Source organism: Cyprinus carpio, chromosome B12, assembly GCF_018340385.1.
Source record: "Cyprinus carpio isolate SPL01 chromosome B12, ASM1834038v1, whole genome shotgun sequence".
Taxonomy (NCBI): domain Eukaryota; kingdom Metazoa; phylum Chordata; class Actinopteri; order Cypriniformes; family Cyprinidae; genus Cyprinus; species Cyprinus carpio.
The window spans coordinates 18772351-18796073 of record NC_056608.1 but is presented as its reverse complement, the minus strand read 5'-3'; the positions used below and the strand labels follow the sequence as shown (position 1 = coordinate 18796073).

The following is a 23723-nucleotide window of genomic DNA, read 5'->3' as shown; positions in this document are numbered from 1 at the left end:
TAAGACACCTGACCTAATGATCTTAAAAACAGGCTTTATTTTTTTTTTTATGCAAAATGCATTTTTTTCCTTTTTTTTGATAAAATGTTCTCTGACCGTTTTTGTGAGATTTACAGTTTTCTCCCCCGACTTCTCCTGTCCTCTCGTTCGTTTTTGATCTCCTTCTGCTCTCTGCCCTCTGTGCGCAGGTTTGCTCGTGCACCATGCATTTCCCCTCGGAGGAGAAAATTGGATTCTTTCCATGTTAGTAATGAGGGGATGTTTGCGAATAAATAGATAGCTCAATAAACACTTTACTTCTTATTGCCTGTCTCCCCTCCCTCCCTCTTTCCCCCCTTATTCTGTCTCTCTCCTCGCCGATCCCATACTGTGCCCCTGCCTTGGCGTGACGCAACAAAATAGCAAGCCGTGGACACCCGCTAACACAGACACAGCCACTCACACATACACACTCATGCAGTCTTCTCAGTATCCCCAGGCCAGCTTTGGCTGTCATGAATATTCAAGCCTCATTGGCTGAGTGGAGACTGAGCATGTGGCCTGCCCTAATGACAGTGATAAATGTTGAGAATTCGCCCTTCTTCATCTCTCTCTCTCCCTCTCTCTCTTCTTTCTCTCTGTAACATGGCTCCTGGCATCTAAGCCTCATGTACAGAGATAAGCTCTCTGGTTAATAGCTATCATCATTGCTCATTCAGCCTCTGAAAGCACAAAGTGCTGTCAGGAAACAGCGGCGTGCTTAGAGGCGGCTTTGTACCGTTTGAGGCTTTCCTCTTTCCCTCTCTCTCTTTGACTCTCTTTTTATTTTTGCTTCTTTACAGGTTTTTCGCTTGCATCTTCTGGGACAGGCTGGATGTCTGTTTTGCTAGGTCACTTTTGAAAATACATGGGGAGACAGAGGCCTCTGTTTACACCTGATTTTAACATCTGTCTCCAGTGATTTTCACTAAATACACGTGGAAACAGGGTCTATCCCTTAAACCACATTTGAAAAGGGGGAAAAAAAGTGACCATATCCTAATGCATCTCAGACAACAATGATCAATTGGTCAATTGATAGTTCATGCAAAAGTGCACATTCTGTCATTGTTTACTCACCCGCATAACTGATTTTCTTCTGTGTTACTAAAATGTTTGGTTACCAACATTTTTCAAAACATTTTGTGTTATACAGAAGAAAGAAAATCATACAGGTTTGGAATGACATGAAGGCAAGTAGATGACAGAACTTCCATTTTTGGGTGAAATATTCCTTGAATAATTGCGCTTTGGGTTTTAAACTTTGGCTTCAAATGAACTTCAGATTTTCGCCAAATCTCATTAAATACATCTGAACCAGTTAATCAAGGTCTTCAGAATTATTTGAAGCTTCCAGGTTGGAGCTAGGCTTTGCAGCAAGTTGCCCTTTTAGAAACATTATCAGACATCCCATCCTAGATGGATGTCTCCCTGTATATTCTTCTTCTCTGTCATTGTAAGATCAGATGATGTCATTCTTTCTTCAGTTCCTTTATTTCTTCTCGTTCTATGCAGAAGACGACATGTTGACCTTTGACCTCCAAAGTTTGGCAACCCTAGCTGCCGCCCGGGCCTTGGAACTGGTTCCACACGTACCAGTAGACTCAACTCCACCCCTTCGCAGAATCCTCAATCTGCGCAGGAAGTGCAAGTGGACGCCACGTCCCGAACCGGTACACGTAACTCGTGTTTATTTATTAACATTTATGTATTTTTAATTTTCTCATTTATTTATGGAACACAACATATAGCAACAATTTTCATAAACCAGCTGTTTTCAACAAAAGAAAAGCTTTAAGGGCTCCCTGCTTTTTTCTGCCAACCTAAAAAAAAAAATACATTTTTATCAGAAACATCGTAATTTGATTATTTTCAAATATCGGCTTGTTTCTTATACAAATGGTTTGGTTTCATAAGACTTGAAAAATTGCGCATGAGTCACATGGACCAATTTTAAAGATCAATTTTTAAAGATCAATCACTGTATCCTTTCACTGTATGGAAAAGAGTATTGTGAACCTTATTCAAAATATCTCCATTTGTGTTCTGCGGAAGAAAGACAATCATACAAAGCAGCACAAAGTTGACTGTCATTTAGAAATGATAAACTCACTGGAGATTTTTCATTCCATGTGTAGGTGTGTCCTGTTAAGGGTACCATGGAAACGCTGGACCGGGAGGAGCTAGCGATGCGTGTGCGGCTGGCAGAACTGCAGCGGCGTTACAAGGAAAAACAGAGGGAGCTGGCCAAGCTACAGAGAAAACATGACCACCAGTGAGCAAACCACAGCCCACTTTTTAACGAATACAAACCCTTCACATATAAATGCTTTCCGCACACCTTTCAAAACCCATTTACACACATGTGCAGAGAGATCGAACTCTCTTCGATCCTCCAGCACACACACTCTCACAGTCTCTCTCCTGCTCTTTCTCTGTCCCCTCGCAATGCTCTGCTGAGACCACCCAGTGTGTGCTGAGCCCTCTTTGCATAAGCCTGAGCTGTGCTTAAGTCTTTCCTCTAGTCCACTCTCACAATTAGGATGGCTTAGTGTTTCGTTCCATTCAGCATCGTTAATGTGAATTAGAGTGATTGACAGGCTGTGTGTGTGCGCGTGTTTGTGTGTTTACAGGAAAGAGGAGACCTCACGCAGTCCAGCTCGTCGAGGACCTGGAAGGCCAAGGAAGCGCAAGTCCACGTCGGCACCCCCTATCCCCACAGATGCCCCTAAAAAAGTCAAGTGAGTGTTTCCTTTTGTACTCATTTTTACTGTACTTACAGTTTCTGTGTGTTTTTGAAGGCCGAATACCTGAAATGCAGTATAAATGCAGTACAACTGACTTTCCTTGATAGAAGAAAGTTTTTTTTTTTTTCTTTGTAATTAAATTTAATGATACTTCAAACTATGCTGTTGTATTTCTAAGGACTTACTCAGACTCACAATTTTACCCTAGCAAATTGATTAAAAAAAAATTGATTTAAAGAGACATATCTAGGGTTGACAACAGGATATATACTCCTTAGCAGCTGCATATAATATAAAGTATATAAAGAGCTGTGTTACATGTAATCAGGATTACATAATCAAGATTCTGAAAATTAAGTACTTGTAATTAGATTAAATAACATTTTAAAATACTCGTAATCAGACTACAGTTACTTTTTTATTGATTACTTGATTACATATATTCACACAATAGCAATAAATTATTCATAATTTATTGATTCTCCCTAATTATTTTTTTCATTTTTTAAATTTTCCTTTCTAAAATGCCTGCATAACATGCAGGTAAACAAATTTCATTTTTAGTAAGTGTTTTTTGTAAGTTCTTTTAAAATTATTTATTTTAATTTTACTTTATAATGACTTAATTTAGTTTTTCATTAAACTCACAAACCCCCTGCAATTCCTTCACGAATCTGTTTGGGAAACCTTGATGTAATGTAATGCTTAATTCACTTTATGTTGTTAAGAACAAATGGAATATATTTTCTTTGCATCTTAATATCAGTAGTACAGTATTATCCTATTTAAATCAATGTGATAAATGAGTTATGTAAAAATTAATAAAAAAAGTACTCTGATTAAATTACCTAAAATGTGTAATGTAATGGATTACGTTACTAAATACAATTTTTGTCATGTAATTTGGAATCCGTAATGGATTACAATTCGTAAGTAATCTACCCAGCTCTCTCTCTCTCTCTCTCTCTGTAAATATATATAAATAAATTATTATTTTTTGTAACTGGTTAAATATGTCACAATACAGAAGAAAAAATCTGTCACTACTTTCATAGCGACTAGTTAACAAAAATCTAGTTCTAATTAGCCTCATGTAAGTGCTGTATAAGTATATAGGTGGTTCCCACAAGTATAGATGTATGTTGTGTGTATGTTTATAATCATATACTGTAATCCTGCAGAGCAGTAAATAAAGTGTTATTGTTCTATTGCTCTTTTATGGAAATAATGAAAATGTTCTTCTACAATTTATAGAGAGAGAGAGAGTTGGGATTAAATTAGCACTTTACTGTGACCAGTATTAAGCCTAGCTCAGGAGACAATTCCTTACCTGTCGCCAAATGCTTCACATGCATTAATAACAGTCTAGATAGGAGATGTTTTGAAAGATTATGTTTGTGAACTCATTTGGTACGTGCATTTGCAGTCTGACGCTACAATGTGTTATGAGTGTGTGTATGTAAATAAGTCTAGAAGGCCCGTATCAGTTCATACAAGGCAGACTAAGTACTTAATCAGTGCAAAGAGCCGTCATTAATCATATTTACAACTTCTATTGATTATCTACAAGTGTTGCGACTCCCTTCTAACCCATGACGCGTCTGTGATATTAATTTGATAAAGCGCGGAGACCAATTGCCTGCACCAAGTCAGGCCTTTAAGTTATCACTCTGATGGATGAGCGTTTCCCCCTGAGATACACCTCTGTTTACGCCAGGCCTTAGACATTTTGATAAACTCGGTCAAATCAAGTTTACCCTACCTGATTAACAAAACTCCCATTTTATTACTAGCCAGGTTGATTAGCAGCGTACTAATGAAAAGCAGGAGCCAGAGCTTAATTACACATGCTATACCCAGCACACATTTATTCCTGTCGTTAATAAAGCTCCCCTGCCAAATAAAACAAATGACAACTTCCCGCCACTAAAATTTATCCGAGTCATAAAAAGCCTTTTTTAGAGTCCTTTTAGGGAATGGCAGAGAGAAGCCGAGGTTTGACTTTCTCATCATGGTTTACGTCAGTTTGATGGCAGCCAACATGAATTGTTGAGCAATTGAACGGTAACATTTATTGTAGTGTTTGTCAGCATTATTGGATTTGAGGTTATGTGTTGGGTATATTTTTTTTTTTTTCAGTCTCTCATTCCCCTCATGCATTTGTGTACTAAAAAGTGTAACATCTCTTGGTGTCGGGCCAAATCTGTTTGAGGTCAAAGGTCATTGGACAAGGTTAAGGGTGTTGACGGGTAGTTGCGGCATTGCCAAGAGGATCAAATCCCATCTGAGCATGAGGAACGGGCTTGTCATGTGATGTGTGCGTGTGCACGCTGGGCCTTTTGCCCCAGTGCATCCTGGGAGCATGGGTTGGAGACCTGCACAGTCTGCAGATTTTAGAGTGGACAACACCTAACTCTCTGTCTGAATATGCTTGGTTTTCTTTGATGAACACTTTACTCTCCCAAGAGGCCAAGAAAGTAGACTTGTTTGACTTTGACTTTTCCAGGAAAAAATATCAAAAAAATATTAAAACAAACAAATACAAAATGCAAAAACAAATTTGCTTATGCAACCCTGGTGAAGATATTAAGACTTGTTTTCATAGATTCTATCCTGAATATAAGTGTGTTTTTCTGGCTGCACTGCAGAGTTTTTATACTTTTTGAATTAAGTGTTAGTGCAGACAAAATACACTTACATTAAAGATACAATCATTAAAAAAAAGTCACATATCTTAAGCAGTGTTGCTTCTCTTCACTTTATCTTGTTCAAAGATTTTTTTTCATATTTTAACTCAAATTAGACAAAAGTTTTTTTTTTTTTTTTTTTTTTTCAAAATTATAGAAAATGTTAATGGTCAGTATGTAGGTTCTTCATCAAATGCAGTACTATTAAATTAATCCAAGAATCCTGAAAACATGTAATGTAAATATTAAGCAGCACAGCTTTTTTCAACCTTTGTAAAATAGGAAATGTTTCTTAAGCACCAAATCAGCTTATTAGAATGATTTCTGAAGGATCATGTGACACTGAAGACTGGAGTAATGAGGTAGGAATAAATTACATTTGCAATATATTCAAATATAAATCAGTTATTTTAAGTTGCAATAATATGTCACAATATTGCTGTATTTTACTGTATTTTTCATCAAATAAATGAAGCCTTGTTGAGCATAAGATACTTTATTTATTTTTATTTTTTTTTAAATCACAATTTTAAATGGTTTTGTACTTTAGCCACAAAATATATTAAGATACTGTGTAAATATTATTGCATTAGCTAACAGAATATAAAACCAAGTGACATTTATTTTAAGTAGGTGAAAAATAGCAAAAGTACACATTTTAGATAAGTGTTTTGGGTTAGACCAAAATAAAACATATTTGGTCACTTTGTGGTTGTCAAACGGTTTCCTGCATGAAAACTCAGCAGAGTGCTCATATGCTGGGATTTATGCACATATATATTCATTTGCCGGAATGATTGAGGGTTTAGATGGTAAATAATAGCAACATACAGCATCTTTTTCAGTTCCTGGAATTTGATTATTGGACTGTGAAGGAGACCATGGCAGGAACACGCACACAGACATGACCATTTTCTCCTGCTCTCTTTGGCTGTCTTTCTCTTCTCTTTTCTCTCTTTCTTCTTGATGATTGTGTCTTGCTAATCAATGCCTTTCCCTGAATAGCATTACTGTGTAATCCTGACCTCTCTGAGGGGAAGGGGTTTGTAATTAGAGGACTGTGAATTCTCCTACCAGCATACTCGCTCAAGTACACATACACACACACACACACACGACAAAAAAAAAACACACACTCAACAGCAGGAATGTGACATGGAGTTGACACAAGGACTAGAGGGGCCTTTCGGGGTCAGGAGGTCAGAAGGTCACCTTTGGGTGGCGACAGGCAGAGCGGAGAGGAGAGCAGGGGGCTGTCAGCTCTGCTCTCTAATAGACGCCCATGCCACAGCCCTCATCAAGCCGAAGCAACCGCACACCAATCCCTGCCTCGGACCTGGTGTCGGGTTACTAATCAGGTTTCCACGGTTACCTGGTCTCCCGGGCCTTGGGGGTTTTACAGACTCTGTGGCATTTAAATGCAGTAGGAGTGAATCAGAGATGCACACGGTCAGGGAGAAAATACCTCCCTGCTTCAGACCAAGCTTTATTCTCTGTTTTGACAAAAACAGGGCCTTTGTTAAGGCCCTTAACGACTTCATAAGGCCGTAGTTGAGGATCTGTAGATAGATGTACTTATGCCACAAGGAGGAGAAAGGGAAGTGCACTCAACACTCTCTTTACTCTGTTCAGAGCTGAACAGTTTACTCTTGGTAATGCTTTTGTTCTTTAAGATATTTCCTACAGTTCCACTCAGTTTTGTTTTGCTCAGTCTCCCAAAAAAACAATAATTAATCTCCAGGTGTGTTTTGAAGGGGCATTTGGAATAGGGATTGCGGGTGATAATGTGATGTGTTTGGATGAATTTATTGAATGCATATGTGTAGAATGGGGCGTAGACGGGCATGTTCATGTTGCATGTGGTGGCGGGTCGATAGAGGTTAGTGTCCATTGATCCAGCTCCGGTCAGTTGAGTGACTCCCGCTGGATTGCTTTCTCTCTCTCTTTCTCTTCTTTCTTTCACTTCACTACATCAGTTGTTCTCATTTGTGTCCACTTTGATCTTGAGTCATTTCTCTTTCTCTATAGTATCGTTTGGGTGTTCTTCTGGCTTTTCTGGTTTTGTTTACGCTAAGTTGCATTTGTCCATAGTAATACTAATTTTCATAATGGCCTTTATTTACACAAGCTAATGAAATATTTATTTATAAATATAGATATTTAATTAATTTAATACCATTCAAATGTTTTGAGTCAGTTAGATTTTAGCACTGACAGTGAAGACTTTTGTTGTTTTTTATGCTTATTAACAATAAATGTTGCTCTTTTAAACATTCTATTCATCAAAGAATCCTGAAAAAAAAATTGTTGCTTGAGCACCAAATCAGCATATTAGAAATATTTCTGAAGGATCATGTGACACTGAAGACTGGAGTAATTAAAAAATTAAACCGTTGGAAAATATTGCCATCACAGGACTAAAGTACATTTTGAAATATATTTAGATATTTTAAATTGTATTAATATTTCACAGTAATATTGTTTTACTGTATTTTTGATTAAGGTAAATGCTTGGTGAGCATAAAACAAATTTATTTATTAAATATCTATATTAAAATATACAACAATAGATTGTATAATATGTTATTTTATACTAATTCTATAAAATGTAGAATTATTATTTATATTATTTTTATATATTTTAATATATATATTATAATATATATATATATATATATTTTAATATATATATATATATATATATATATATTTTTTTTTTTTTTTTTTTTTTTTTTTTTTTTTTTTTTTAGATAGTATGTTTTATCTCACCTACAGCACCAAGACATGAAAACAGGCTCATGATGAGTCTGCTCAACCTTTGCAGATGTGTATTTGGCAACTTTGGTAAGCATTATAAACTATGTTATATTAGTGTAGAAAGTTGCAGTCTGCAAATCGAAATGGCATTTCTGTCCTGGTCATGTATCTGTGCCTCGCTGTCTCTGCGGGTACCTCCCTCCATCTCCAGATAAAGCAGGGGCTCTTTGTATTGAGGAGGAGGGCTGGGGTCTATGTGTTGGGGACACTGATTCTTTCTGACAGCTCTGGCCAGAGTAAAGGGCAGACGGCCAGTGTTCAGACAGCTGAAAGGAAGAGTGGAACACAACGCAGCCAATGCTGGGCCTGTGCGGTGAATGTGTGCCTGTGTAAACGAATGCCTAAATGCATGTATATATGCATGACACATTTCTGTCAGGTCTTATTCTAATTGGATGAGTAATCCTGAAATATCACATGTATTTATTTTGTTTTGATATATTTATTATTCGCATATGCATGCCAAACTAATCTTCTTCATCTTCATGCAGGACAAGACTGCATTGTTCAGCTGAACAAATTTTTCAATATTTCATTATTCATTAATCAATTATTTGTATATTAATTATTAATGACAAATTGTCCATGTGCAACACAGTGGGCAGTGCAGGTTGGTTGTGCACCGACCAATTTGGCCAGTGCTTCACTATTAGTGGGTCACACAAATAAATGGTCCGCCCAGTTGGGATGCACCATGCTAAACTGGTCCACTTTTATGTTGCAGAGTTATATGATGTATAAATGAGGAGATGCTGCCATGAGCAATATTTTAAAATTTGAATTTCTGACAAATAGGACATGACATCTCGTGACAAGTGTATGCTGAGAGCTTTTCATATAACCATTAACATCATACACGTCATAATGGTAAAGATGCACTTTAAGTTGAGCGCAAGTCAATTAAACACTACAATGCAGTTGCATAAATTGTAATAAACATTAAAACAATGAGGCAGTAAGTGATTTATGCATACTGTTGTGCATGCTGGGAAACAGTCCAGCATCCAACATTGTAGAAATCATGGGGTCAAGTTGGTGATTTGGCACCTCGATTAGCAAGATAAATTAAAAATGTCTTCATGGCTTGATTCGGGAGCCACTTTGCGAGTGACTGACTATAGCTGTCTCTAGGACACAGAAGAGAGGCTGGAATTCACCAACCACACGTCGACACGGCTTCCGACACTCACCTGCCAATCATCCCGGTGACTGACAGGTCAGCTGATGTCTGCGCTGCCACCCCCCACCCCAAGCACCGACTAAGGCAGCCCGTGGCAGGGTTTGAAGTAGCTGTCTGCTTCTCAGGAGTAAAAACACTGATGCTTACACACTGCAAAACGAGAGGCTGATCGCCGCAGAGCGAGTGTATGAGCCTTATTTCAGTGTAATAGGCCTGCTAGATGGTTGGCTACACACACACACTCACTCACTCTCGTTGCCCTCCTGAAGGCCTTGCATTGTGCTGCTTTATGCAGGAACAGATGCATTGATATGGTAATAAGACAGAGAAGGGTTTTTTTATTAATGTAATGCTGGAATTCACAGCCCCGAAACCATTGGCACAGAATGGAAAAGGAGTAAGCAGAGACGGAGAGACTGAGACGAGGGAGAGCGAGGAAAAAAGAACAAACAAAATTATGAGTGGGAGGTTGCTTTACCAGCACTTCTCTCAGATATTTCTCGGTTTGGCGTCAGATCCCAATTTTTCAAGCGTGCAGCGGGGAACCAGGCCCCTGCCTCTCCATTCATCAAAGCCTGAAAAGAAGGTTATTAGAGAGCCACAGAGAGGGAAGGCAAGCCCTTCGCTCGCCTCTGATCTCTCCTTTTCATCCTTCGTTCTTCTCTCCCCTCATGAATACCTCTCTGTTGTGATGGACAGGTCGGCTGGAGCGGGGGCGGGGCCTGGAGTGCTTACGGCGGAGGACTTGACTGGAGGCGGAGACAGGAAGAGGAAGAAGAGGAGGATGACCAGTAGCCCTTACCACCATCTCAGCAGCACACAGGTTTGTAGCTAATCGATTCTAAACGGCTGAAAAAAAATGTGTTATGGTTTTAGAAATGTCATCTTAAATATGCTGTTATAAGCTGTTTTCAGTCTGTTGGGTAGTTGGTTTTCTGTCACGTGGTTAAATACATGTAAAAACAGAAAGACTTATCACATTTTAGCATTCAGCTAAATGCAAGAAGAGACCATTCACAACTGAGTGTACAAATATCACATTTACAGTATGTCAATGTTGTCAGGTAGATTTTGAATTCATATTAAATAGTAAAATTAATTCTTGCTATTTTTTAAATGTCATCTTAAACTTTGCTATTATCATGAATCTCAACACAGTTTTCTGTTAGTCAGTCAGTTATTTCTTCTCTCACACGGTTAAAAACATGTAACGACCCATCACAATGAGGCACTCAAATAAATGCAAGAAAGAGACAAATCACAATTTAGTATGCCAGTATCACCATTATTTAATCGTTGTTGGTTAGTGTTTGGATGCCAAACTTTCTTAGTGCAAGTCAGATTTTCAAATATGAATTTTAAAAGTCAGTTCTTTGCTGTTGTCATGATGCTTAACACTGTGTTCTGTCTATTGGTTAGTTGTTTTCTGGCTTGCATGGTTAAATACAAGTAAAACATTAAAAACACATTCAAATAAACAGAAGAAATGAGACCAATCACAACTGAGTATGCCAAAATCACAGTTATGTCACCGTTGTTGGTTAGATTTTGAATGCTGATTTTCGACTATGAACACAAACATTCGGTTATGACAAAAATTAATTAAAATATTCAGAGAAGGATCGTTTGAGAAACATCGACAGTGCTGCCTTGTAATTATGTAATTCTTTTTCTCTCTTTGTTTCAGATGAAGGCTCACTGTAGGCCAAGAGGCAGGCCAAGACTGCTCAGCACTAAGTTTAAACAGAAAGCTTGCTCACAGCTGAAGCAGAAAGCCAAAGCCAAGCGTGGATCGAGACTGGTGAACTTGTTGTGTCACAGAGAAACCAATACACCAAGCGCCATTCCAGAACATCTGTCCCGAGAGCACAGTGGAAAAGAAGAACACACACATAGTAATAAAACTGGAGAGCACAGTGACACAGGTAAACATAATACATGCTAGATGTAAATGACAGGTATTATATTTGCATTGCTATTTAGATCACTTTAGATTATTTTAGATTATTTTACAATTAATCTGTCCCAGCAGGCAGTGGGGCAGCAGTCCACCAGGGATCAGATGGAAAGGGGACTATGATGAGAAGAGGTGCGAGGTCAAAGGCCATCCTGAGCTCTTCACTCCTGCCAACCCGAACTCAGCAGCTGCTATGCAATACAGCTGTGACCGATAGCAAGCTAGAAGCTATCGAGAAGGGCATCTCTCCCTCTGACAGCGACACAGGTGAGTTATGGGCCGAGAGATGCATCCCACCATGACGATCAGCGGATCCTCTCATTTCCCTGCTTGACTGTCATGCCATTAAAAAAATTAACGACACCTCCTCAGGCATGCATTGGGCAAAACCAAAGCCGTAATGCTAGCCTGTGTCATGCTGTGTTTGGAATGCCACACCTACAGAGAAAAAAGAGATCCACTCCCTCCACCGCCCCAGTTCCGCTACGTTTTAGTCCACACTGCCTGAAAACACACTTCAGTAAGTGAACAAAGTGGAGATGAAATCATGGTGGTAATGAACGCTAATGTGAACTATGCCTGCGGTCGAGCTAGGCGGTGTTGTTGCCGCTCTGTTAATTGCCCTGAAAGTTATCCTTTTCACATTTCACGAGCTTGCGAGAGTGTTGACGAGCGCCTTGTAAGTGACAAGTGTGTCAGCACTGTGTTGACACCCGACACTGCTGCCACCGTGCCATCTCCGCTCTATGCGAGACACATAGCCCACAGACAGCATCTGCCAATACGGATCTTTGACACCCAAGCATGCGAGCATGACTTTGTGTGCATACATTACAGGTCAAAAGATTTGGAATCACAAAGGTATTTGTATGTTTTTGAAAGAAATTCAAATTAAAGTGATCAAAAATACAGTACAAAATACGAAATGATGATTTAAAAACAGTGCCACAGAAAGCATGAGATGTAACTTTATCTGAATATCTTAATAAACTGACAGCTAGAATGCATAAGGTGTCAATAGCTGTTTCTATTCATGTTACAAACTTATATCAAGAGAGCAAACTCATCACGTCTGGGGATATAATATCATAGTATGTATTAACTTTTTTTTTCAGTTTTGTATATTTTTGTCTTTTTATTAGCTATATTTTTATTTCAATTTTAGTGTTAAGTGCAGTGCAGAAAGTAAGTGTATTAGTTTCAGAAAATGTTCATTGTATTTTCATCTAAGTGTTTTCATTCAGCAATTTATGTGTATTGTTCCAATGTTCTTTAGAATGTTTAAAGAACAGAATTCGTTCATCGTTCATCAAATCAGTTGCCATTTTTGCTGATACTTGGTGAACTGAAATATCAATTTCTTTCAAAAACATAGTTTTATAGTGACTCCAAACCTGTGAATCGTCATTTATGTGTGGCTGTAGACAGGAATCAGACACTTGTGGGAAGCAAAGGTCTGGTGGTCAAGCCTGTCAGTGACTAGGCTTCTCTGACCGCCACAGTTCCTGTGAACATTGACAGTCACAGCCACATTTGGCACCCATTTCATGAACTTTGCTAAATATCGAATAAATCATACAGTGAGAGAAAGCGTCAGGCTGCGTTCACCATGACCGATTAGATGCCCGCTGTGAACTGTAGTCCAGTCAAGATGTCAATGCATTCAATCGATCTATCATTTTCACAGAGGAGGAAGATGACGGCATCTATGACAGCGAGGAAGGGGCAGAGGGCATCAAGAATCTGTCATCTAAAGAGCAACTGTCTAGAGTCGGCCGTCCTTCACAGTGCTCTATCGTGAAGCTTGAGGCCAATCGGAAAGTCAAGAACAAAACGGAAAGACAAGGATTCGGTAAATGTTACATCCTTATTCAATCAGACAGCAGGGATTGAAAGATATCACCTTAGTTCGCAAACACTCATTTTTCACTGTCACACTTAATGTTTTTTTTTTTTTTGTGTGTGTGTTCCCTTCAGGGTCTATGAATGTGTCCATCACTAAAGAAGAGGTGAAGAGAAGGAAGGCCCCCTGTAGGCCGACCCTGGTCAGTGCTGACCATAACCACTCAGAACTGGAGGAGGAGAGGAGATTGACTGGCCCCAAGTGGAGAGAGGGGTCAATGGAGAACACCTTTGACCACACTAGGGTTCTCAAGACCTCACCTACTCCACGAGAAAAGACCACCAGGAAGAGCGCTATGCTTCATGGAAAAGTATATCTATGTTTTGTAGCAATACTACTTTTACAAACAAGGCTCTGTGGAGGTCTAACTGTGCTAACATGTTCCCTATGGTTGTTTCAGAGGAAAAGCTGTTGGTTAGAAGCACTGTCGTCTCAGTGTGATGACATCACTTGGAGCAGACGAATCAGAAACAAGCAGGTATGGAATGGTTCCCATGCTTGCTTTCATTGAAAATTGGATGACCAGCTTGGTCCCTTTGTTTTCTTGCTGGTTAGTCTTGCTGGTTAGGCTAAGCTAGTTAAAACACCTAGTAGGCGTCCAAAACAGTAGGTTTACTGGTGAATAGCAATGAAAGTTACTTTGGAATTTTATTATTAGAGTTCTGATGAAATTTGGTGAGATCTAGCGAGGCTGCCATGCCACATAGCAAATTACCCCCTAGTGGCCTAGATCTATCTGCCTTGCCCTCTTGGCACCCATAAAAAGTCATCCCTCTGAGAAGGATTATGCAATCTTGCGTGGTTTGTCCTGTCAGGGGCTCTCGTAAATCTGCTCACAATAAAGATAAGATGGGATCCGCCTGCTAATTCACAGGCTGAATCATGCATTGTCTAAATAAAACAGTCAATAGTTTTGAAAGGATTTACACCATAGGTGTCAAGTCTGTCACCGTCGGCCCTTTGTGAGGTCATCAGTGAGGCATGCAAGGGGACTTTGCCTGCCTAATCAGCGGGCGGGGAAAATTCCCCGAAAGAGAACAAAGACACGCATCATTCTTCACCTGGGCCTCACCCTAGAGACACACTTGTAAAATGAAAACCGAACAGCATCACCCCAAGTGACGAAACCTCCATCACATTAATATATGACAGCTTTTTTGAGCAATGTTAAGTACCGAGGGCTGTGCACAAGAATGGACCTGTTAAGGTACGAGAGGTTGTGATATATTTGGTTGGGAGTTTGAATGAATGTTGGAGCCCTGAATCACTCTCTCTGGGGCCATTACGAGTTTGTGAGTGTGTGTGCATGAGAGGGGGACTCACATGCCGTTTCATGACTGTTAGCAGGCTAAGGGGCGAGCAGTTAGTCGTTTGCTGGAGAGCTTTGCTGCCGATGAGGGATTCCGTATGGATGACGACAGCAGCTTCTCAGAGGGAGAGGAAGAAGAAGAGGAGGAGGAGGAACCAGAGCCAATGGGCGGTGCACTACAGGGTAAGATATTTACAAACGGACATGCATAATGCTGTTACATTTACATGCAACTGACAGGATATGCATGTGGTAAAAGGAGAATGCCCTCTTACTTTAATCTGTCTTTGTCCCAACCAGCCCTGCCCAACTGCATTCTCACCAAAGAAATCCTGAGGGATGGGCTGAAAGTGTTAATCTCAAAAGAGGACGAGTTACTGTATGCTGCCTACATACATACACTGGACCTACCTGATATGTAAGACAACCACCCTGTATTTACAATAAGATGGATGGATGGATGGATGGATGGATGAATAAATAGACATATAGATGGAAGGATGGATAAATAGATAGATGGAACAATGGATGAATGGGTGGAAGGATGGAGATATAAATACATACAGTAGATGGATTAAACATTGGATAGATGGAAGGATTCATATTTATGATTCATACGTTTAAAAATAATGAGAAAACTTTCTTTATTTCTGTCTGTCTCTTTAGATATAGTGTTGTTGTTGAAGGAGAGCGCAGAAACAGGCAGAGGATCTACTCTCTGGAGCAGCTGCTTCAGGAAGCGGTGAGACCCTTTAAAAAGCTTCTTCAGGGGACCCATTCCCCAGAAGACCTCCTTCATCTTCCCATACAAACCTTGGCTCGAACCAGCCCTTCAGGCCACCCTCACAGGCTCTCACAGACCCCATGTTCTCCCCCAAGAGCCCCATCAGCTCAAGGCTGGATCCAGCCCAGCTCTGTTACTCTCTGCTAAAGCAGTTAAGAACATAGCATCTGGGATTGTGTGAGTGTGTGTGCACTGATAGGCAGTTACTTAGCCATGAAGCATATAAACTGCTATGATCAGTGTGTGAAGGACTCTGGTTCAACTTTAGGCATTCTTTAACATGTGAGTTTTTTATTGTTTATTTTTTTTTATCTGTAAAGGAACATTTCAGCATCTGGTTGTGATAGAGAAAGTAGAAAACCCAAGGAACTCGCTAATATAGCCTTTTTTTAGGCAGTACCCTTCGTTAGCTGCTTCTAATGCGGTCCAGCAGTCCATTAGATTCCTGCATATACAATTTCATGTTGAGACTGTAAATAACTGTTCCTTATTAGTTCTGCATGGCCCCCCAGGAGGATGTACAGAGGAGCATGTTTTATCCCTTTTTTATTTATTTAACTTCTTATTTAGGAACATCTTTGGGGTTGAACTCCGGGTTACACTTACACGCATAGTTTATCTAAGCCGACGGGGAAAAAGGGAACTGATTACACACCGTAAACCAACAGCTCTTTGTCGGCATGCATTCATTTGAATACATTACATGCGTTACTTCTCTCATTCATCTCTCTCAGTATCATAGGCTGAAAAAAAGTGTCTCACTGCCTAGGGACCGCCTATCGCAAGCTTTACCCACCCGTCCCCAGTTTCCATCAAAGACGTATTAATGAGCATGCTCTGTGCAACTCTCAAATTCAGTAGAGTACACAAAACATCTGAAGATATATCGTCTTGATACAATCCACAAGCTGCAACACAAAAAGCTCTTGATTGTTCACAAAATGCAAAACAAAGAGAGGAGGTTGTCATTTGTGTCAGTGTTGGATGCCATTGTGCATAGTTGTGGGAGAGATAAAGCTGGGAGAACAGAAAGAACAAGAGAGCTAACAATATATTCTCATTGATGGCTAGCAGAGTAAAAGCTTTGACATTGAACGCCATACTCTACTCCAACAAATTAGACTCGCCCATAAGCCTGCAGCATTGTTCCTATGTGTATGTTTGTGTATCAGCATTACTGGATCTAGTGTGGAATTACAAAGCAAGCACAGCTCAGCTTTACGTAAACTAAAAGTCAACATGAATCCAAAATTCACCTTATTTATTTCTGTAATTCAAATTCATTTTGTCTGGTCAATTTTGGTGTGTAAATCCCACTTTTCATAGTCCATCCCAATCCGTTCCCAATGGCTAAAATCAGTTTTTTTTTTTAGATGACTATTGACTTTGAAGGGGCAGTCCACCTTAAAATTAATATTAAACTCATCTTCAACTCACAACTCATATAGTTTTAATCCTGTATATATATCTTGTGTGCATGTCCTGTATGCATTCCCTCATCTGCCATTGGTCTAATAAACACATAGTGCTGCCCCAAACCCATGCCATTGTTTGAAGCAATGTTTGGGCGAGATGGCACACTCAAACAAATAGCAGTGTTTTGATAGAGACTACAATTGTTTTTGCTTTTCAGGGGAATCAGCCTACAAAAAGTTTAATGGAAACACTGCTAGCCACAAGCATTAACCCCCCAGTGCAGTGATACCTCCTTTTTCCTGCGCTGCTTTCAAGACATCTTATCAGTCGTTTGCTTCCACAACCAGTACCTGCATATCCCAGCCAAAAAGTTCCTAGCTCACCATTTGCTCTGTCTATCAGAAAGGCCGTATCTACAGCAGACCCATTTGAACTGGGCCTGAAAGAGCCCTCAGTGCATGTGATCTGTGTAGTGGGAGGGGAGCTGGCAGCCTCACAATAAAGTCATCGATTTAGTCCTTTTTCACCTCTCTGCTCTTTTATTCCATTATTTCAAAGCAGACACCCCATTCAGTGCTGCTGATTTGCTCTCTTTTTATTCTGGTTCAGTATTAGAAAGTGTTAATGGGAACAAAATCAAACAACAGCGTCTCTTGCGAAAGGTATACCCATGGTTGCAATTGCCTTAAGGGGAGGGCCTCAAAGATATCTATGCTTTTGCAAAGTGGACTTGTCTCATGTTCTTCATGTGTGCCTTTTAACTAAATCAACTTGTTATGCTTGATAAGCTGCCTGTCTGCGAGATATTTAGGTTAATATTTAAATTCATCTATGTGTTTCAGGTTTTAGATGTGCAGCCTGAGACGCTGGAAATTCTGATGGCTGGAACAAGAGTGTGCGCTTACTGGAGTGAACGTTCCCGCTGTCTGTATCCTGGATATGTCCGTAAAGGTGAGATCATTCTTACATGTGCAAATGCACACACTCCATCTACACTCAAATGCAACCTAGAATACCCATCACCTATAATGTTGCTTTTTTCATTATTTCTTGATATATAAGGATTAGAAAGTAAACATTTTTTTGAATCCACATCTAAAATAGTCCCAAATATATAATAATATTTTTAGCATTACTAATCATATATTTTTGGGTTCAGAGCTGTATGTTTGTGTCTTCCACAGGAAGTCCAGGTGAGGAACAGAAGGAGGGCTGCATCATGGTAGAGTTTGACGATGGAGACCGGGGATGGATTTCTCTTTCGAACATTCGCCTGCTTCCGCCAGGCTACCAAATCCACTGTACGTTTCTGCAGATAAACACATTTCATCTCCAGTATAAACAAAGAGTCTTGTGTTTAACAATGCTAGACATTGTGCCAAGTTTTCATTCTTGTCATTAAGCCTGTGGCATTGTTGATGGTCTGCAGGTGCAGAGCCATCACCAGTCCACCTGGTCTCACCTAGCTGCCACAGAAGGAAGACCTCCACTCAAGAGAAGCAGGCTGATGGGTCCTCAGAGTGTTCCGTTAACGCAGAGCCCAGGAAGAATGTTGTGAAAGCCAAGCCAGGTGCGTGATGACAGCTGCGTCATCCACATTCTTTACGGTTTCCTGAATTCCACATTGGTTGGATTAAAACGATTTTGGGTTACACATATTAAACGGATGCTTTTTGCATTCTAAGATTAAAATCTCTCATGATTCACATATATCCCTAAGGTGTTACGTTTAACCTACAACGAAAGAGATAAAACATGTTGTTTCAAAGGCATGTTAAGAAATATATATCAAACAAGATTCCACAACAGGTTTTTGTGATTTAGTGTTTTAAACACTAATTACAAGGACTGTCAGGGAAACTTGCTGGGTAGATGTTTCTCAACCTGTTTTTTCCCCAAGGACACACTTCACTACTTTTCTTGGTTCCTGTTCCTGGAACTGACATTCTCACAAAATTATTTATTTAATGTTTGTCAAGAGCCCTAAAAGTCTTATCAGATGTAAGGTTGGATAATCTGTGTAAATGCAAGAGAATAAAGTATTTTCGCTCATTACTTTAAATCACCCTGTGCAATTAACACATCAGCATTGATGAGATCAGTGTTTGGTTGACTAATGGAATGAGACGTATTTGACTGAACAAATGGATGAGGGAAACTGGCGTCAAGGTTGAACGCCACTTAACTATAGAGTCTAACTTAAAGCCCTGAACTACCAGTCCAGCAGCTTTAACTCATCAGATGTTATCTGAAAAAATACAACAACACGGAGTCATCAGATGTTCTGCTGTCAGGCATATCTGGTTTTATCCGTTTTCTCTAAGGGGCTAAAGGCTTAAGGGGCTAAAGTATGGTACTAACAGAGCTTGGAAAATGCAAATAAGTGAGCATTGATGGAACAGTTGTTTTCCTACATCCCTATAGCAATACCTTTGTTTGTCTCCCTCAACAGGAAGGCCCAAATCCGTCACTGCATCATTAAAGAGCTGTGCATCTGAGAATGTGACTGAAACTGCTTCCCCTCTTCTTGGCTGGCCGGTTGCTGCCATGTCCAGAAGGAAACCTTCCATGGATTTGTTCCAGTTTAATGGGTTAACAAAGAAAGCTCTAAGGGGAAAGGAGTCAGACATGTTCCCCTTACTTAGCTCCACCATGACCACTCCAGCCAAAGGCATCTTCAGCACTTCCTTTGAGGTGGACTCCTTCAGCAGCATTGCAAATGGTTGTACTTCCTTTGGAAATCAGCAGTTGGCAACAGGCCTGCCTCTTAGTCACAAAGGCATCCCTGGTTTACGGGGTAGAAAGTCAGGAGACAGAAAGGAATTTCTGGTCAAACTGGACCATGAAGGGGTAACGTCCCCCAAGACAAAGAACGGAAAAGCATTGTTGCTTCTTGGAAACCCAGAGGTGCAAAGAGGTGGACGGATGGAAAAGGGCTTTGGAGCCAAAGGAATAGGAGAATTGACCTCAACAATGGGCTACTCCCAGTCCGTTCTTCTAGTCAAAGATGCCAAAAGGAACAGTTGCCATCTTCTCAAAAGTTCCTCAGACATGCGTAAGCACCCTCAGGGTCTCGGGCTAAGTGAATATGCAGATTATGGGCCAAACTGCCACAGCGACTGCCTAAGCTCCTATTCAGATATGGATGAAGATGAAGATGAGGAAGAAGATGCTAGAAGGGCGGCAATGCGCACCTCTGGACACTTTCTGTCTCGTCTTTCTGTTTCGTCATCATCCTCAGGGTCCTCCAGCGCATCTAGTTCAGGCTCATTGTCCAGCTCTAGCATTTGTTCATCTGACAATGACTCATCCTATAGTTCGGATGAAGAAGAAGCATCCCGCCTTCTGCTTCAGGGTTGCCTTTCTTCTCATCATACATTGCTCCAACAACAGCAGCATCCTGAATCTCCCACCGCCCCACCACGACACACTTTCGGAGCCAAAACAATGACTATCTCTAATTCAAAGACTGCAGTCAATAGTAGTACAGGAAAACCTCAGAGGAGAAAGGAGATTGCCAAGAACTCTTCCTCTGTAGTACAGTCCAAATCTTCCAAAGACTTCCCTAAAAAACAGAAGATACCAACTTCAGCGGGTCCACCCAACTCATCCTCATTCATGCCAGGACGGCAGCTTTGGAGGTGGTCTGGGAATCCCACTCAGGTAATTTCCTGTCCTGATTTTTCTGTTTTAATGCCAGTCCAAAATGGACAGTTGTAGTTTCTGAAAGAGTCTTTTAAACTTCACTTTCTTGTCATCAGAGACGGGGTTTGAAAGGAAAAGCCCGGAAGCTCTTCTACAAGGCCATTGTGCGGGGGAAAGACACGGTCCAAGTTGGCGACTGTGCGGTTTTCCTCTCGGCTGGTCGGCCCCATCTCCCCTTCATTGGTCGCATTGAGAGTCTTTGGGAATCCTGGTCCAGCAACATGGTGGTCAAAGTAAAGTGGTTCTACCACCCTGAAGAGACCAAGCTTGGAAAAAGGCACCGGGATGGGAAGGTACAGTAGTCACCAGAAGTCTTGTTGGGTTTTGATTGATTTCAGGTAGATATTGCATACCTAACCTATTTATTTTCTCTCTTCACAGCATGCCTTGTACCAAAGTTCCCATGAGGATGAAAATGACGTCCAGACCATCTCCCATAAGTGCCAGGTGGTAAGCCGAGCTGAATATGAGCGTCTGAGCCGTATCAGAAAACCGAACAGCAACAGTCAAGATCTTTACTACCTGGCTGGAACCTACGACCCTACCAGTGGCCAACTGGTGACGGCTGAGGGAGAGTCGATCATCTGCTAATGTTAGAAAATGGCTGAAAGCACTACTGTAATCGCTAGATACAAGAAATGGCTGATAATCAGGCCAAGCTTACAAAACTAGCATGTGGAAAGTGAGTGTAACCCACAACCATGGGTTTCTGCAACCACTTTCATCTCTACTCTTGGAGTAACAGTATATTATTGAACGGATCGTGGGGAGGACAACTCGTGGTGAAGGTTCCACAGACATGGAATGATTTTTTAATCTTTTAGTGAAAAAGGCACTGGACTCGTTCAGAGTAGTATATTTAGACTGACAAACATGAATCGGAGCTGAAAAACACTGACTGTGTTTTTGGTTTGTGGAAAGTTCTTTCAGAAAGATCTTCACTGGTTGAGCACGTCAAACTGATGTCCCCAGGACTTTTTGATATCCCAGCAGGACCAAATACACTGTTACTTTGAGCTGTGGTATGATCTGTTTGTTTGTGTGTTTGCGTGAGAGGAGATATGAATGAAAGGGTCATTTTTTTGCCGTATGCAAATATGTGAGCAACCATGTTTGTATGTAGAGATCAGCCACAAAAAAGGCAAACAAAAGAAACAGGAATGGGTGTTAACCTGGAGATTAAAGGCCTAACTGGTGATTTAAATTGAATTATGCTCTCATATGTGTTCAGTCTTATGACCTCTTTTGACAATACCAGGGATTTTTTTATTGTTCTTTTCTCGTTCATTTTGGCGCTAATGTCAATATATTAATAAATCGGTTTATGAGCAAACAAAAAACAAACAGACAAAAAACAAAAGGAATGATTTTTCCAGTCAAGCCATACACTTCTGTACCTCTTGTGTATCTTCTCATTCAGGTGTATAGTTGTACAATTGATTTATTTGATGTGTGTAAATATATAAATATATATTAAAAATTACAAACTGTAAATATAATATAAATGAAGAGAGAACTCTGTTCCTCTTTATTGCTCTTGATTGTGTTATTTTTTTAAAATGAAATAACTGTTCTGATTGGGAGGTTTGTTTCGAGGACAGGCATGATTTGGGAGACCTTAGTTACTGAATACCCTCTTCACTGTTGTATAGGAGGGAAGGGAGGGTTGGGAGACGTTCTGCTCACAGAGCAAACGCTAGAACCGACACAATGCAGTCCAGTCAGAAGAAACAGGCTGTCTGTGTTCACTCTTTCATCTTTTCTTTTGGAGTTTGATTTTGGCTTTGAAAGAATGGTTTGTTTCTATTGCATTTCATCATCTATGTGTGATCTAATTGGTAACAATCTGCGCAAAAAGCTAACACTCCGTAGTTAAAAGTCTCATGTCCGTATAGCACATGTGGAGGTTGTTTTACCGTCCGGAAATTCATTTTAAATACTGACTGAAGGAATCTGGCCTCCAAAATATCAAACCAAAGTATATCCTTGGAATTACTATACTTCCAGCTGCAATAAATATGTAGACTGAATCATAAACAAGGGGCACTTGCAATGTTTTTGCCTGATGTACTTTAGATGACTGACAACTATGTTTGCAGATCACTTTTTAAATGCGTTTGTGTTTGAAAACAGCTAAATATTGTTCTCACAATATTTTAGCAATGTTGTAGCAAAGTTTGGGCCAAGGATTTTATGTCTGCAAGGAGTGGGTATGGAAATGCAAAGCATGAACAGACGCTTCCAGCACTTGAAGCCTCCTGCTGTCCTGTGTCACGTGATCATGAAGGACAATCATAACCTGTAAGTGAGCGCAGTTTAAAACAGATCTAATCTAAAATATTGCCTCTTGTCACTTTTTCTTCCTGCTTTGCCAAAAATTGTTCTGTTTGTTCTTTTGTTTTTTTTTTCTCCATTGTCAACATTGTACTCTTATTTGTTTAATATGCAAGCCTGTACAGATTGTTCCGTGTTGGAATTGTGAAAAAGGACAGATATGCCTTTCAATCCTAAAGGATGACTTACTTTTTTAAAGACATTGTTGCTGTTACACTGCAGAAGCTAAAGCTTTAAGAAATCTGATGTGAAAATAAATGTAATGTCACTTTCTGGGTCTATAAAAAAAGAAAAAGAAAAATGGTATTTTTGTAAACAAACACTGGATTCAATGCTTGATATGGTAGTACTGGCACCACCAGCGTGCCAGGAAGTTGGCTGAGTCTCAAAGAAAATAGAATCATTGTGTAACCTGAATTTGAGACCCACGTGGAACTGATTTTTATGGTGGATGTTCTTTTTGACCTTGTGAGAAATATAACTCTAAGATATTTCCACTGTTAAAACATGTTATTTATCTTAATTTTATTGCATTCGTGTTGCATTTAATTAAAAAAAAATCTAAATTACCATGCCTCATTGTATTTTATTCAAGCTTGTTTGGTGCATGTGTATTGAAAGCATTGATTTACTTTAATGTATATGCACATTATATTAAATTGTCTTTGCACCTTAACTTGATTAACTGTCTGCAAACACCAAATAATGTTAAAAAATTATATCCTGAAAAGTTGTCCAAAGTATTGACTGATCTGTTGTTGTTCAGTTTGAGCTCAGCAGTTTTGCAGCAAAGAGCAGACAGCTGGTTAACTAAGGTCATGAGCATGCAGGTCATTTTCCTCCAGTACCTTTTTGAGAATGAAGAG

General features: G+C 39.9%; 1 protein-coding gene across 5 annotated transcripts in view; it reads left to right on the top strand.

The window, feature by feature from the left end:
• The window catches only part of bahcc1b (BAH domain and coiled-coil containing 1b), a 101119-nt gene extending 77693 nt beyond the window's left edge, over nucleotides 1-23426 (top strand). For 3 of the 5 annotated variants that reach the window (XM_042735866.1, XM_042735867.1, XM_042735865.1), the window contains exons 12-29: nucleotides 1534-1691; nucleotides 2157-2293; nucleotides 2652-2759; nucleotides 10149-10272; nucleotides 11137-11374; nucleotides 11479-11673; nucleotides 13094-13258; nucleotides 13384-13619; nucleotides 13710-13787; nucleotides 14654-14801; nucleotides 14919-15036; nucleotides 15285-15360; nucleotides 17661-17769; nucleotides 18003-18119; nucleotides 18248-18388; nucleotides 19271-20481; nucleotides 20580-20816; nucleotides 20905-23426. In XM_042735866.1, the coding sequence (XP_042591800.1) occupies nucleotides 1534-1691; nucleotides 2157-2293; nucleotides 2652-2759; nucleotides 10149-10272; nucleotides 11137-11374; nucleotides 11479-11673; nucleotides 13094-13258; nucleotides 13384-13619; nucleotides 13710-13787; nucleotides 14654-14801; nucleotides 14919-15036; nucleotides 15285-15360; nucleotides 17661-17769; nucleotides 18003-18119; nucleotides 18248-18388; nucleotides 19271-20481; nucleotides 20580-20816; nucleotides 20905-21114 (3806 nt within the window). In that variant the 3' untranslated portion in view covers nucleotides 21115-23426. The remainder of the gene's footprint in view (nucleotides 1-1533; nucleotides 1692-2156; nucleotides 2294-2651; nucleotides 2760-10148; nucleotides 10273-11136; nucleotides 11375-11478; nucleotides 11674-13093; nucleotides 13259-13383; nucleotides 13620-13709; nucleotides 13788-14653; nucleotides 14802-14918; nucleotides 15037-15284; nucleotides 15361-17660; nucleotides 17770-18002; nucleotides 18120-18247; nucleotides 18389-19270; nucleotides 20482-20579; nucleotides 20817-20904) is intronic. The other 2 variants (XM_042735868.1, XM_042735869.1) reach the window with 2 other exon arrangements.
• The last annotated feature ends 297 nt before the right edge of the window (nucleotides 23427-23723 follow it).